At 47.8% G+C, this 16,358-nt stretch overlaps 1 protein-coding gene across 2 annotated transcripts in view; it reads right to left on the reverse strand.

Moving 5' to 3' along the window:
* LOC119186712 (protein obstructor-E-like) overlaps positions 1 to 1,418 on the reverse strand; it is a 64,568-nt gene extending 63,150 nt beyond the window's left edge. Inside the window, exon 1 of one of the 2 annotated variants that reach the window (XM_075880857.1) lies at positions 1,266 to 1,418. In XM_075880857.1, coding sequence (XP_075736972.1) covers positions 1,266 to 1,395 — 130 coding nt within the window. In that variant the 5' untranslated portion in view covers positions 1,396 to 1,418. Of the gene's footprint in view, positions 1 to 1,049; positions 1,087 to 1,265 lie in introns of those variants that run through there. The other variant, XM_037413058.2, reaches the window with a different exon arrangement.
* Positions 1,419 to 16,358: the final 14,940 nt, after the last annotated feature.

The raw sequence follows: 16,358 nt of genomic DNA on the forward strand, positions 1-16,358 counted from the left end.
TGGCGTTTACGCAAACTTATCATCTCTCTAAGTGAGCAGAATTTCAGCGCTAATAAGCGTATGCAGTGCTTACCTGGATATCCTATGATTGTTGCAGTAGTTGGAAGTTTCGGGGCACGAAAAAGCCACAAACCCATTATAGAGTGCAATGTAGCTTCCTTGGCCGCGTTTCGCACCCTCCTGTAGCGTGTACGGGTTGAAATGCCTTGGCATGCTAAACACTTGGCGCTACACTACCAAAAGTGGCGGATCCAATCATTTTGGATCACACAGTCAGACTCCTCTGCTTCTTTCGCGGTGTGTTCCTGGGCAGACTAGTATTTTTAGGTGCTTCTGTCGGTGCATGTTGCTTCTGGTCATCTAACTTTAGTTCCACTTGTAAGCTATTCAAAATCGCCCACTAAAATATTTTCACTTTAGAAAACATAAAAAACATGAACTTCAGGGAAAGCTTACAGTGTAGCTCCGTGAACATAAGGTTTTCTTTAAGGAAGAAAATTATTTCATTTCAAAAAAATCTGACGAGTCAATAAAACCTCAGGTGTGCGCAGGGGTGAAGACGGGGGGAACAGGGCGGGGGCACTTACCCCCCCCCCCTTTAGTCACCTCAGAAGGAGGGAGCGAAATCTGCCCATACGGGGGGAAGGACGCTGCAATAAATTTACGCCTATGAATATAACATAGCAGCCATGAGATCGATCATATAGCTCCCAGATGAATTCTGAGCATACACAACTCGTATCCTGGAGATTTGTTCCGTGAAGATGCGGCCAGTCGTCAAGCATGCAAGCTTAGTGTGGTGTTCTTTGCAAACGAGGAGTCTTCACAGCTGCATTCAGAGGCAGCCGCAAACTATTGTTTCTGGAATTTTTATCTCTACTTCGAATGAAAAACACTCAATCACTCGTAGAGGAGCTGATTCGACCCAATTCTGGAACATGTGACTCGCGAAAAGCAAGTAAAAGGGCGATTCCGTGATACAGAACACAGTCGCTTGCAGAGGTGTCTTTTTCCGATGCTCACACATGGGCGTGATAATTCACACTCACCATAGGTCGTGCGGCTCTTCATGTTATTAAGGAAAGGAACATATTAGCTGATCGTTTGTCCGGCAGTCTCACACATTATCGTACGGCCCGGATACGGTCTGAATTCTAGCGGCATCCTCGCTACATGCAGCGCATTTGGCAGCAGAAAACTGGGCCGCCGTTGAGACGTAGAGCGAGGCACGAGAGCGTCGCTCGGCGTGTCAGGCGGACACTCACCGGCAAGCGACGCTAGGCCCACGAAGACCACGATAGAGATCATCATTCGCTCGAAGCTGTCGACGGTCTCCGCTTGGCGACGATCTCGTTGCTCCGTTTGTCCTCTCTCTCGAGGGAAAGTGGTGTGCATGGACCGGTTCAGCTGGTTGCGCTAACCCAGATTCCATACTCCCGTGTGTACGAGGGCCGTTGTGGTTGCTCTATCTCCACAGCGTGTGCATTGCATTGCTGTGCTGATAATGAAATCCGATTATATTGCCACACTTGCATCAGAAAAGTTCAAGCAATTCAGAGTCGGTGGAGCCGGACATACTTGCAAATTAAGCAGGAACAGGAATGCTTCTGAGATTACGATCGTAGTTCTCTGTTGTTTTGGGGGGCTTTTTTTTTCGTAGTGCTCACAATACCATAATCCACGCCTCGTACGTGCACAGGTTATCCGGAATGGTCAAACAAATTCACATTAGTGGCGTCGCAGCGGCGCAAAAAAAAAGATGTGTGAATTTACTAAAATTATGAGTACACGACAAGCCAATCGAATAGAAATGTGCTCGTTGCGCTAAGCTCTTACAACTCCGGGACATTGGAGCATGCTAGCGCCTCGCTTTATTTCTCCTACGCTTTCCACTTTGATGCCAGGTCGTCAATAAAGTTGTTTCACGCACTCACTACACGATCTGGTGTTTGATAGTCCTATTACTTGCTTGAATCTGTAGGAGAGATGTTTTGGCCGAGGGTTGCTATGTGTTGTAGATAGAAAATGATCATGATCATGCACTTTCACTGGCCCTCTTCATCACCTTACCCCTCTTCCTCGTATGCTCCGCTCCCTGAACAAGTACGCCAATTTGTCCGGCGTTGCATGCGACAAGTTCGATGAACAAGAGAAAAAGTACAGAGAGAGGGAAAGAGAACGAAAGGTAGAGAGAAATTAGACTTCAACCAAATGTCTTGGCTGCACCTGCGTTCCAACAGTCCATAGGTGAACGTAGTATCCACTCGGCTATACGCTACAGCGAGCAATAAAAAAAGATGAACATATGAGGAAAGAAGATAGAAAAACATAAAAACAGCAGTAGAAAAAAAAAGACAGCAACCATAGCCATGTAAAGCAGAGCACTATAGTATGCCTTTCCCAGCAAGGGCTGGGAAAGACAGAGGTGAGAACGCTAAAGCCTAGCCTAGCCAAGACTCGTAAGATGGCTACCAGCTCATGCTGTGACACAGCCTTGCGCAGTTTATACACACACACACACAAACATGTATATATATGTATATATATATATATATATATATATATATGTGTGTGTGTGTGTGTGTGTGCGTGTGTGTGTGTGTGTGTGTGTGTGTGTGTGTGTGTGTGGAATGTGGAAGTCTTTAGCTTTTAACACAAATTCCACTGGTTACACCAGTCATGAAATTTACTCACGTCTGCTTGCAGTGCTGTCACGTCCTCATAACAATATATATTTTGGTACACCACGCGATCATCTGCAAACTGTCGTAAAGTGGACATAATACCCTGATTTATGTCGTTGATGTATGTAAAAATTTCGCAGATCCGACGTACCTTGGGAAAAGACATGCTAAACATGCGGAGAGATGGTGAAGATGTAACTTTTTTATGAGTGATGTGTCATAAAATAACGCTAAATATGTGTAGAAATGTTGGATGCACAGACATATATTGACCAGTTGCAGATGTCTATACAAGCAGTTGCCCTGCCGCGGTGGTCTAGTGGCTATGGTACTCGACTGCTGACCCGCAGGTCACGGGACTTAATCTCGGCGGCGGCGGCTGCTGCTGCATTTTCGACGGAGGCGAAAATGCTGTTGGCCCGTGTGCTCAGATTTGGGTGCACGTTAAAGTACCCAGGTGGTCGTAATTTTCGGAGCCGCTCACTACGCCGTCTTTTATAATCAAATGGTGGTTTCGAGACGTTAAACTCCGCATATCAATCAGTCATTACTAAGAGGCTAGTTCTTCATGGGACAAGTGAACGGTTAGTGTTTAATTAATGAATATGCCAACCTTTTTTTTTTAAGAATGTACGATTATGAATGCTTTTATGCATCTCAGCTCACTTTCAACATCATATGTAGCAATAGCCTCTCTTTTGTCTTTTGCAACGCAACGGCAACCTACAGTGTTCTATGAGTTATCTCAAATTTGCACCTGAAATTTCTGAATTTCGTTACTTCATGAAACTGTTCATCGCACTCGGCTGCGTTTATACCCTTTGGTATCCGCACCGTTCCACTATACGGTATAAAACAGCCCTATACGCTGTCTTGCGCCATGCGCGGCCTTTATTGGTACATTTGTTTCTTTTTTTTCTTAATTTTTTCCTGTTAACTTTCAATAACAATATGTCGGTAAATCATGTGTTCCACGCTGCCATCACCTCCGCTCTGCGTAATATCGCGCTTATGAGTTTTCGTTCCATCACACGCTGTGGATTTCTCACCTTCTTTTCCGCTACCTTTGGTACCAACTAAATTATTACTTCATGTGTTAGTGCTGGTAAAAATGCAGTCATCCCACTTTTCATTTAGGATTATTGGTGAACCCCGCCGCGGTCGTCTAGTAGCTAAGGTACTCGGCTGCGGACTCGCAGGTCACGGGATTGAATCACAGCATCGTCGCCTGCATTTTCGATGGAGGCGAAAATGCTGTAGGCCCGTGTGCTCAGATTTGGGTGCACGTTAAAGAACCCCAGGTGGTCAAAATTTTTGGAGCCCTCCACTACGGCGCCCCTCATGATCATATGGTCGTTTTGAAACATTAAACCCCACATATCAATCAGTCAACCAGTGGTGAGCTGCCGATCATAAGTAGCGAATTTTCGCCGTATGCACAAATTCCGTGTACAGGTTTAGGCTCCCTTCTTATTAAGAAGTCCGAATAAACTCTTGCAGCGATTATGGTAGTACGATTGCCCCTTGTGATTTCACCACAGCGTACAGGCGCTACAATGTCAGTGTCGCAAATAAAGCGGCATCGGCAGCGTTGTCCGTTAATTAAAAAATGCGGATGGATACAAGTTTAAAAATTTGAATTTCAACCGAAATCGAACTTCAGTATTCTGTGTGCCAGCAAATGATTGCGCCACATATCCAGGTCGGTCCTTGCATGTGAATCTCAAAAAGAAAAAAAAACATAGGAAAGGATCACTTTGAAGCAGGCTCAGCAATACATGTGCCAGACCGGGCTAAGAGCCACATGAACGAAAGAGTATCGTGTTGCGGAACCGTAGAATTGCGTCAGGCGTTGAACCATCTGCAACGCATTACAAGCGGGTGCTTACAAGTTGTCAACCCTGTATCAGCCGTGTTTCACCATCATAATCAAGAACAGCTGTAGTAGCAGGCACACCAATAACAAAGTGTGCCGCCACATAGACGCACGCAGCTCCTTACGGACCAGTAGCAGGGGCATATTCGACTGCTTCGTAAAAGTGTCACGCGCACAGGCGTCCCTTCCCTCATGCCACGGCGCTCTTGACACGCTTGTGATGAAATCGGTGCCGTCTACCAGCGCCGTGCGAACTACTACCTTCCTCATCGGCGGGTGCAGGGAACAAGAGTGGAACGTGATAGCAGCACACTTCAGGTGTGCACCAGAAAGCAATTTACAAGGCGATGCGAAAGGGGCCCATACGTATACAGTGTCGCGTTCTGTTCTTAAAGCCGAAACCTGTGCGTTTTGGTCTCGCCAATCTAATGAACATGTCTTTGCCTTTTCCATCCTTAGGCCTGTTTAACAATTTTGTGCTTGAGTATTGAATCGCTGTTTGCAATCAGTGTGCATTTCTGTCATGGAGCACTATCTTCTGCAAAATTCATGTTGCTGAGATATTATTCATTAACACTAAATCCCCTTTTTTGTGATCTAGCCGTTTCTAATAGCTCTTAGCGTGTAGTGGGAAACGCTGCGTCATCTTCACATTTTTGATCGCATTTTTTTCTGCTTTTGTTCTAGAAAAGAGAGGTGTGTGTGTAGCCTGCGAATATTGGCTCGCATATTCAGGTATGTTTCAAGTGCTCAATATAGCTTACGGGGCTCGTGATATCTCAACGGGATCCATTTCCTTTTCATGATCAGTACAATCACTCAGCTGCGTTCCTGTGACATAGTGGCATTGCAAACCACTTGACTGAACAATTACAACACAGCGTACAAGCGCACAGATTTTTACTGTAGTTTATACAAATTATACAAATTATTCAAGTTATAATTACACAAATATATAGAATACTCACGACTCTTGAGTTCTGTCAAAGCACCGGACATATTAGATAGTCGATTTCTTCCTTCTAAGCATTCCCGAAGACATTTCGAAAAGAGAACAATGTGAAACATCACTGAAAATCAGTACTATTAACGGTAGCGTAGTTGTGTGTGTGTGTGTGTGTGTGTGTGTGTGTGTGTGTGTGTGTGTGTGTGTGTGTGTGTGTGTGCGTGTGTGTGTGTGTGTGTGTGTGTGTGTGTGTGTCTGTGTGTGTGTGTGTGTGTGTGTGTAAGTCAGACGCAGGAACTTGCACAATAAGTGCTGAATGCTGCTTTCGGCTCCCATAGTGGAGTATCTGGAGTTCTATACGTGCCAAGAACCACGTTATAGTTATGAGGCAAGCTGTACGGAAAGGCTCCAGAAATTCTGACTATCTAGTGTTCTTTCACGTGCGCTGGCATAGCAGTGTACACGGACTCCTATCAATTCGCCTCCATCAGAATGCCGCCATCACGGTTCCGGTTGTGCCTGCAGTCTTCGGGTCGTCTTTTGCTCCTTCTAATATCTGTCGCGTTTCTCTGCAACTCGTCAGGAGCGTCTGCTCTTGTACGCGATAGTCAGGGAGAGCGAAAGGTCTCATCCCCCTTTGACGAGGGGGGGGGAGGCTTAGCCATGAAAGGGAATGCTGGAGGCTTGATTTATATGTGGAGTTTAGCGTCCCAAAATCACCATATGATTATGAGAGACACCGTAGTGGAGGGCTCCCGAAATTTTGACCACCTGGGGTTCTTTGACGAGCACCCCAATCTGAGCACACGGGTCCACAGCATTTGCGCCTCCATCGGAAATGCAGCCGCCGCAGCCGGGATTTCATCCCGGAATCTTGCGGGTCAGCAGCCGAGTACCTTAGCCACTAGACTATCGCGGCGGGGCGATGCTGGAGGCTTATTCATTGCTGAGTGCTTGGGCCTTAAAGGCTCGTTTGTAGATGCGATACACTCGCCAAATTCATGTGGACAGCACCCCAGGAATGAACCACCTGAAGGTACCTCCGCAAAATCGGCAGTCGCATTTTGCTCTCACTCTTACCCTTCGTCTTTCACTCTCACTTTGAATATTTATTGTGATTTTTTTCTTCGATTTACTTCGAATTTTCAAATGACATGTGTTAACCTTTTAAGACATAACAAAACTTGGTTACTGATATCGGGCAATAGCGGCCGCGTAAAGTTGGCGACTGTGTTTTTATCACCTCTCGAAGCACCCGTTGATGAGTGAGGCAGTGGGTGGCTGGCATGGTAGCCAAATTTAATTATCCCTTATTTACCTCCGTTCCTTTCACTAAACGCTTTCATCGCACTCCCACAGAACAAGGACGGACGAGTGAATTAGGTGGCTTCTTTTCTCCCCCTAAAGTGAGTAGGCGTTCGTGATGTCGATGTAGTCCGTCATGCGGTCCTTGGCTTCCAACCACGTTGGATGGTATGTCACTGGAGCACCTTAGGTTAACGCTCGCGCCGCTGCATGTGCCGTCTCGCTGTGGTTGTCAATGCGTTCCGACGCGTTCCCCGCCTGCGCCGGGAACCACTCGATTCTCACTTTTCTGTCTTGCAGTCTGGCCGCACGCAATTTACGCTGGGCCTCTATACATAATTGGTCTTTGGCGAAAGTTTCGCACCACCTATCTAGAGTCACTCAGCACCACGTGGCAGGCTGTGTCAGTGCTAGCCAGAGCAATTGCCACCTCCTCCGCTGGTTCCGCTCTGAAATTTTTCCCACTCATTGCCGTTCTTGTTACGCCAGTCGACACCGCAATGATGACCGCTGCGAATGCGTTCCGTTGGTATTCAGCCGCGTTCACGTACCACGTGGGCGCGTCGTTGGCGTGCAGGTCGATGATAGACCTGGACCTCAGCACCGTTCTTACCTTGTTGTTCTCGGAATTCATGTTTTTCGTAGTGTGGTGGGTTCTAATCTGGCGTCGAACCTCTTAGGAGACGTGGAGTTCTGTCTTCGCTTTGCTCGAGCGTCCAATTCCCCGATTATCCATTATCTTCTTCCCGGCTTTGTTTGTTGAGCAAGTGAACATACATATTGTCACGCACAGTTGAAAAATGAACTTTAATGATAATATCTGAAACGGGCGAACTAGTGCCCCACAAACAAACAAGTTACAGCAGAATGTTTACGTTCAGAACATTTTGGCTTCTTCCGAATTCGGCACCTCGTCTTCTTCTCTTATCTTTCGCCGCTCGAACGTACCTGAGCTGTCAATTTCGATCCTGGTAGTCCCCACCGACGCTTCGCTTGCTCTGTTTCGCACGAACACCACAGGTAACAATGAGGGCGAAGCAAAAGACTGGCACGCGAACTTTAAATGTATCTTGCGTCATTAACCCCCATTCCGACAATGCATCGTCCCAATGCTTGTTTAGGTTTCAGGCTGGTATTGTAGTATTTATACCAGTAGTAGCAGGCATCATCCAGTGGTGTTGCTTCATTGCTCATTGTCTTTCATGGTATGGCTTCATTCAGATAGCGTGCAGTTTCTGTGCGATGCCGCCGTCTGGATGATGTTACTTGCTCCTCGGGGGCAACTTCATAGTTCAAAGGACCAAGCTGGCAAAGCACTTTGTAGGAGACAAAATAACGTCGAAGTTGCTTTTCGGAGAGTCCACGTACGCGTACGGGTGTCCATACCCATACTTTGTCTCGAGGAGCGTGGTTGACGTCTCTTTGTCACAAATTATACCTATCGTCATTGCCTTTTTGTTGTTGCTGAAAGCGATGTCGTGCCAGCTGCCTTGCTTCTTCAGCTCTTAGTGTGAAGTCACTGGCCCTATGGTCATGGTCTGAGTTATCATCCACAGGTAGCATTTCATCCAGAGGCGTCGTGACTGTTCGGCCAAAAACAAGTTGAAAAGGTGTCATTCGTGTTGTCTCCTGCACAGTGGTATTGCATTCGAACGTTGCGTACGGTAGTATTCTCACCCAAGTTCGATGCTCTACGTCGACGTACATCGACATGTCAGTTAACGTTGTGTTGAGCCATTCTGTCAGTATATTCGCTTGGGGATTATACGCCGTGGTTTTCCTATGACTCGTGTGTGTCAATCTCATGATGGAGTTTGTCAGGTCAGCTGTAAACACTGTTCCTTGATGCATGATTAGCACAGGAGCTCCATGCTGCAGTAAAATGTTGGTCACAAAGAATTCAGCTACTTCCACAGCCGTTTCCTGAACAAGCGATGCTGTCTCCACATATCTGGTTAAAGAGTCCGCTGCAACAATTATCTATCGGTTCTCTGATAACGACGTGGGAAATTGCTCAAGTAAGTCCATTCCCCCTTGTGCGAAATGGACATCTGGTGGTGCTATAGGTTGAAGAAGACCAGTTGGTTTCACTGGTGGGGTTTTGCGCCTTTGGTGATTCCGGCAGGTTCTTACGTAGTGCTGCACAAAATTCAACAACTTTGGCCAGTAGTATTTCGTGAGAATACGTGCCAGTGTTCTGGTCACTCCCAAATGTCCTGCTGATGGGTCATCGTGGCGTGCTTCCAAGATCTCGGGTCGCAGCGCAGTAGAAACGACAAGAAAGACATTCTTCAGACTGAGTTCAGAATTTCTTTAGTACAAGACGTCATTTGGGAGGATGAACGACGACAGGCTTCGGAAAAAAACACGAGGAAGGTCAACGGGTTGTCCCTGCAAGTACTTAATCAGCAGCACCAACTCAAGATCAGATTTCTGCTGCTGTGCAATCCCTGATCCAGTGATAGCTCCCGAAAAAGGAGCATCCGGTTTGCTTTCCGTACAGGTTGCTTCCGCGGAATCAACAGTTGCACGTGACAAACAGTCAGCGTTACTGTGCTTGTGACCCGACTTATATACGACCATTATGTCGTATTCCTGGAGTCGTAGGCTCCATCTCGCAAGACGTCCTGACGGGTCTTTGAGATTTGCCAGCCAGCACAGTGAATGGTGATCGCTGTTGGCTCGAAAAGGTCTTACGTATGAGTATGGCCTAAACTTGCTTATTGCTCAAACAACCGCAAGGCATTCTTTTTCTGTCGTTGAGTAATTGACCTCAGCCTTCGAAAGTACACGACTAGCGTACGCAATGACCCGCTCTACACCATCCTGCCGCTGAACGATAATGGCCCCAAGACCCAAGTTGCTTGCGTCAGTGTGAATATTGTTATGATTAGCCTGCCTGGCTTGACGCCGCTTTGACGCATGAGACATTGCGGCTAGGCCTACCCCGATTTTTTCGGTGTCAGCGCTCCCAGAGATGCACTAAGAGTGGCGACCACAGAGAAATCATTCTTCTTGTTATCCCAAGTTGTAGGCGCCCCTCGTAAATCTTTTGGACACGCCTGACCAACTGACGCATTAGGAAGAGTTGTTAGCCTGCGACGCGGCTTGCTTTGTCGTCAAGGTGCCCCGGGCAAAGGGCCCAGCGTCTCAGAACCATCTGCAGATGCTTTTCCTACGTTCTCCGTCACGTCTTGGTGCCGCTGTTTCCACAATTTGTGGTCTGTCTGGCGCCACGAACCCAACACTGTAACAGACTACGAAATTGACCTCCACGTAAGACTCAACGTCTTCGTGCTGTGCTGCGTCGTACGCGGTGTGCAGTGTTTTCTCCCTCGACATGGACCGAACTGAGCGTGCTTTTTCCCTATTTTCTTGGTCGGAAAGGAGGCGGCGTTTCACCTTCCCCTTTTGAGGGCGGAGGTGAATATGGCAATTTTCATTGGACTGTCTTGGCCTCCATTCTTTTTCATGCGGGGAATCCTGGGAAGGCCAGGACATAAAACGCGAGTGCCGAGGCGCTCCAGACAGGCTCTCACAAGCTGGCAGAAGCTACCACCATGCTTCCATCGAGAGCTTCCATGATGCTACCACCATCATGTAACACGCTACCGGTAAATGCTGTAACTAAAAGTTACTGTTGCCCCGCCGTGGTGGTCCACTGGCTAAGGTACTCGGCTGCTGACCCGCAGGTCGCGGGATCAAATCCCGGCTGTGGCGGCTGCATTTCCGATGGAGGCGGAAATGTTGTAGGCCCGTGTGCTCAGATTTGGGTGCAGGTTAAAGAACCCCAGGTGGTCGAAATTTCTGTAGTCCTCCACTACGGCGTCTCTCATAATCATATAGTGGTTTTGGGACGTTAAACACTACATATCAATCAATCAAAGCTACTGTTAGCCGCTTCTGGCTCCTCTCCTCGACATCTCCCCGAACTCTGGCTGGCTCCAGTCCTCAGGGCAGAACCCCGGCTACACCAGTATCAGTTTCGGCTTCCTCGTCAGAATGTGCCAGGACTGGGTGGCTCTGAAGGCGGTGTCGTAGCTCATCAAAAGCATCCTCCTGTTCCTTCAGCCAAATCAAAGGTGCATCTTCCTTTGTCAGTCGCGTTAAACATTCGTCGATCTTCGAAATTGTTTTTTACAAAGCACCGGTAATAAGCGCAAAGTTTCAGGAACAGTCTAACTGCCTTTTTGTTTGTTGATTTTGGAAATTTTTGAACTGCCACGGTCTTCTCATTCCAGGCGAATACATTAAGCACTGACAACATGTCCAAGAAAAAGGAGCTCTTGGAAGCCGAAGTGGCATTGCCATGGCTTTATCGTCAGGTCCACCAATCTAAGAGCTTCAAGCACAGATCGCGGTCGTTCGACATGCTGCTCGAAGGTAGCCGAAAAAACACAACATTGTCAAAATAAACGAAGCAAGACTGTCACTTTAGTCCGGAGAGCACACTGTCCATCATCTGCTCAAATGTCGCGGCAGCGGAACAAAGGCCGAATGGAAGTACTTTAAGTTCATATATCCCGTCTGGCGTCACGAATTCAGTTTTCTCATGATCTCGTTCGTCCACTTCTACCTGCAATACCCACTTTTAAGGTCTATGGAAGAAAAGAACTTCGCATCTCGTAGTCTATCTAGAGTATCGCCAATCCTGAAGAAACGATAAACGTACGTACATAATACACCATTCACCTTATACAGAGTCAACCCCAACACACCTCCCACATGCTCCCTTTGCAACCATCCCTACTGCAATTTCGAACACATGCTTTTGCTGTGCCCTACCCACAGCGCAGCACAACTAAACACCCAAGAGGCTTGGCAGGAAGACCTCAAGAGCAACGAATACAAGCAGCAATTACAGGTGGTCCAGAAGGCCCGGGACATCGCTACAAGCCTTCAGCTGCCAGCGTCATCCGGGGCGAAGCCTCCAGGTTGAATTAAGGATCGGAATGGACCCTTCTCAGCCTCCTCAAGATATGTGTAAATAAAGTCAATCTCACTCACTCACTATAAACATCTCGCTTAGTGACAGAGTTCAACCTTCGGTAGTCAATACAGATTTGTAAGGACTGGTCTTCTTTAAGAGTGCCACTGGTGACGCCCATGAACTCGCCGACGGCTGAATTACATCGTCTTTGAGCATTTCTTGCATCTGATTTCCTATCACTTCTCTTTCCTTTTGTGACACCCTGTAAGGGTGCTGGCAGATGGGTTTGACTGATTCGTCGACAATGATGTGGTGTTTTGTAATGGGCGTTCGTTAGACTTTGGATGACGTTGAAAAGCACACGGCGAATTCGCTCACGAGGTTTTCTATTTGTCTCTTGCTGGCTTGGCAACAGTCGTTGGTCTATGCCAATGGCTTCCAATACAGAATCAACGTTTTGGAAATCAGGGTGTGACGTCTCAGAGGTGCTCAGGTTCGCAACTTAGACGAAGTCGCGTATAATTGCAATAACGGTCCCCTTCGCAAGTTATTGTACTTCATTCCCAAAGTTTGTCAGCAAGGCGTTAGCACATCCGTCAAGAAGCTTGCATGCAGATTTCTTTTCCGAGTATGAGCACAGTGTTGCTGTCAGCGAGCCCTTCATGGTCACTAAACACATCGCTTCTTACCCGGACAGCTACGCTAGACTTTGGAGGTATCACCACGTCGTAATCCGCAAAACACAGGTCATTGACCTTTTCTTCTGTTGCGAACGTTGCAATCACGTGCTTAGTTTAGAATGAGATGCATGATTTCGGCAAGTTCATTACAGCACCATTATTCTTCAGGAAGTCCATACCTATAATTACGCCTCTCGAGCATTCCGGCAGCACAATGAAACTGGTGACGTATGTGCAACCCCTTGTTTCTATTCTTGCCGTACACGTAATAATCGCGTCGATGAGGTGTCCCCCTGCGGTGCGAACTTGAGGTCTATCCCATGGAGTCTGTACCTTGTTGAGTGTTCTGGTGAGCTCACTACTGATTACTGAGTAGTCCACACCTGTATTCACTAGTGCTTTTACTTCATAGCTGTCAACAAATACACGCAGGTCCGAAGTGACGTCATGATTGCTGCATCGGCTTCTTAGTTCGTCGTTATCACGTGGAGTCAGCGATGGAGGTTCTCTTTAAGCTTAGGCAGCAGGCTTACCTCAAAAGGTCGCTGGCTCTAGTTTTCCCGATCCGGGCTTGGCAAACGGCACCTCGCAGTGGGAGAGGCTGATGATTGACGGGGACTCGGTTACCGATATCACAACGGCGCTGTCGAGCGAGGCTCATGTGGCTGAAAGTCATGAGAGTACTGACAAGACGACAGGTACTGCTCGATTTTGAAAGGACGCTCCCCGTTCCGGGGCCTAAAATGTATTCACTGCGAATCCCCGAAGCCCTGCCTGGCGGTACTGGCACACTCAATACAGGTGGCCGGCCTCTCCACAATGGTAGCAGAGAGGTACCCTGTCAGGAGTGTGCCATATGTAAGTTTTCCTCGGTCTCCCATGCGGTGGCGGGAGCGTGTTTGGTGGCGCAGTGCTGTACACCGAAGTGGCTGCGATGTCCCTGTGCATAGGGGGGGGGGGGGGGTCTTTGCAGTTGAGCGTCGGCGTATGAGACTCTGCTATAATGATGGTGACCCTTCGGGTTGGGCATACTGCTGACGTTCCCGTATGAACTGGGGGTTCCGAACCGCCAGTCTGCCTTCCTCACGCATGACGTTGGCCAGTCATGACACAGCTAGAAGGCTGTGCTAGAGTCACTGCCTCTGGAGATCATCTCGCACCACAGACCTCATGAGTTCACGTAAATCCTTCATGCTGTTTCCCAAGGCAGTGGGTGCTGCATCAACGGAGGCGATGCCCAGATCCCGTTTGTACAACCTCACCCATTGCTGAAGCATTCTTTCCATTGTGACAGCCTCAGAACAAAACTCCGCGACGGCGAACCAACGTTACTTGATTCTAGTAACGCTGCGGTGAACGGCGGATTCCTAACGAAACCGGCAAAAATTTCCTGTCTTACGCCTCGCATTAAATGGCGAAGCTTTTTGTCCTTGCTCATGTTAGGGTCTGCTCGGTGGAAGCGACGGGTCATGTCCTCTACCTACATCGCCACGCTTTCATTGTTCCGCTGTTTCTGAGCTAGAAGAGCAGTCTCGGCTCTCTCCTTGCGATCCGTACTCGGGTAGGTGGCAAGTAGCTCCCATAAAAAGTCATCCCAGGTCAAGATGGCAGCCTCGTGGTTTTCACCACTTTCGTGCGCGATCCTCCAACATAAAATAAACACGTCATAGCTTCCGAGCAGCATCCTAATCATTGACCCTCACGACGCGCCAGTCCTCTGCGTCTTCGTGTGCGTCACCGTGAAATGGTTCGGGCGTCATCGGCAGATCTACTACAATTTGTGTTGGCGCGGCCTGGGAAGTCATCTCGGTAGCGTCTCCACTGGGAACTGCGACTGTTTTTGTACAATGCAAAGGGGAAAACTCAGGGTCCTCACCACGTATGGGCTATGGCTGCTGCGCTGGTGAACAGGGGTCAGCGCGGCGAGTCAGAGTTTTCTTTGCTTCGAATTGCCTTCTCCAAGTTGAGAAGAGGTTGGGCTCATACCCCGGCTCCTCCACCAGATTTGTCACGCACAGTTGCAAAGTAGACTTTAATGAAAATAGCTAAAACAGACAAACTTTTGCTGCACAACCAAACAAGTTAAAGAAAAATGCTTATGTCCACAACACCTTGGCTTCTTCCGAATTCGGCACCTCGTCTTCTTCTCTTATCCCATGCAGCTAAAACGTGCCTGAGTTGCCAATGTTGATTTAAGTAGTCCCCACCGGTGCTTGGCTTGCTCTGTTTCGCACGCACACCACAGGCACCATTGAGGGCGTAGCAAAGAACTGGCGCGCGAACTTTAAATTCATCTTGCGTCAATATATAGGGCTTTAAATGTATCTTGTGTCAATATATAAGTGCTGAGGTTTCTTTAAAAAAACCGCACTTCTTTGGTTGCCTTCAGCTCGACAAGTGGCTGTGATAGTGATGTCGCATTTCCACGCCAGGTGGATAGACGTTACTGACTAGGTGCTTGTGCACGAGCTGTGTGATGTGCTATCTTTTTGTCTCTCTCCTCTCGTTCTTTCTATCTCTCCCATCCCTTTGCCACGTGTAGCGTAGCAAACCGGTTATCCAACTGGTTGACCTCACTACCTTTCCTTCTTTACCATTCTTCTTCTCCTATTTATTTTGCGTTTAGGCTCGGTTTCCCGAATATCAAAGACCTGGCAAGGTTCTTTCGTCAGTCCCACCTCGCTTCAGAAAAGTAGGACGCTCATCGAAGCGGACTGAACGTAAAATGCAAAAAATGTTTCAGTAACCATGGCGTCCTGCAACTCGCAATTTAGGTGCAAGCGAGCATCGCGTGACATTGAGTTCAAAACAAGCACTCCGCCTTGCGTAAGGTAACGCGTAAAGGCGTTTATTTTGGACATACACATGGTGCCAGTGAGATGAAGTGCACACACGAGCAATGTATATCACGATCAGTGGTACCGAATCTCGCTTTATCAGGCAAGAATGGCCCCGGTGATTTTTCTCTTTGCAGCTGCATTCTCCATCCATCTCTCGCTTCCTGTGCGTTGAACTGTTTTATTGCGCATCCTAGAATGTTCTGTTGGCGGTTGTCTTCCGTTAGTATTGCAAATGAGTATACATGCCGCTTCCCCTTCTCAGTGTACAAGGAAAGGCGAAACCGAAGCCTCCGAAATGGCTTCGGCAATCGTGGAGACCAAAGGCAAGAAAAACTTGATTGTGGTCACGACCAACATTCTTCGACTTACCTGTATGACGTACTGTTGGCATTTGCTATTTAAAGGCGGAATTTAGAGCCCTCAAAGCCTACGTGTGCGATGCTGTGCGACGGCGACCACTTAAGACGGTGTTCACGGCATGAGTGATGTTTATCGCGTGCGTCACCAGTCCACTGTTGCACGTTGACCACCGCGGCCAGAGGTTCTGTTGAGCTACATACTGAAAGTTACCACGGTTTTCCTTCAAGGTTACTGAAAAGAAGGACACCTACACTCTAAGGCAAAAGAATGATAAAAGGGTGTGTGGTTCGTCATTTTGGGGACTAATGGGGCTGCCACAATCATTGTTTCTTTTAAGGACTAACGGCACCCGGTCTAACAGTTAGTCCCCAAACACGTGCTCAAGGAACTAACATTTTGTCCTCACATTTACACCTTCGTCAGTAACCGTTAGTCCCACAATTCACCTCAAAGAACTAAGATGTAGTCCTCACATTTGCACCTTATAGAGCAACTGTTAATCTCCACGTTCACACCTTGCCGGACGAACGGTTGATCCACTCAAACACTCAAATCGGATCCACTTTTCCTCCCCAGTTCAAACGTTGTTTTTGTTTATTTTCCGTCAGGCTTAATACTTTTTTCGCCTGTTTTTCTGCGCAGTGAGCAACAAATTGCGCAGAAAGCAACACGCAAAAAAGTAGTTAGCCACCTATGTGTAACTGCTTTCACAGTCACGGCAACAACGAAACACAAAA

This window comes from Rhipicephalus microplus, chromosome X, assembly GCF_043290135.1.
Source record: "Rhipicephalus microplus isolate Deutch F79 chromosome X, USDA_Rmic, whole genome shotgun sequence".
Taxonomy (NCBI): Eukaryota; Metazoa; Arthropoda; class Arachnida; order Ixodida; family Ixodidae; genus Rhipicephalus; species Rhipicephalus microplus.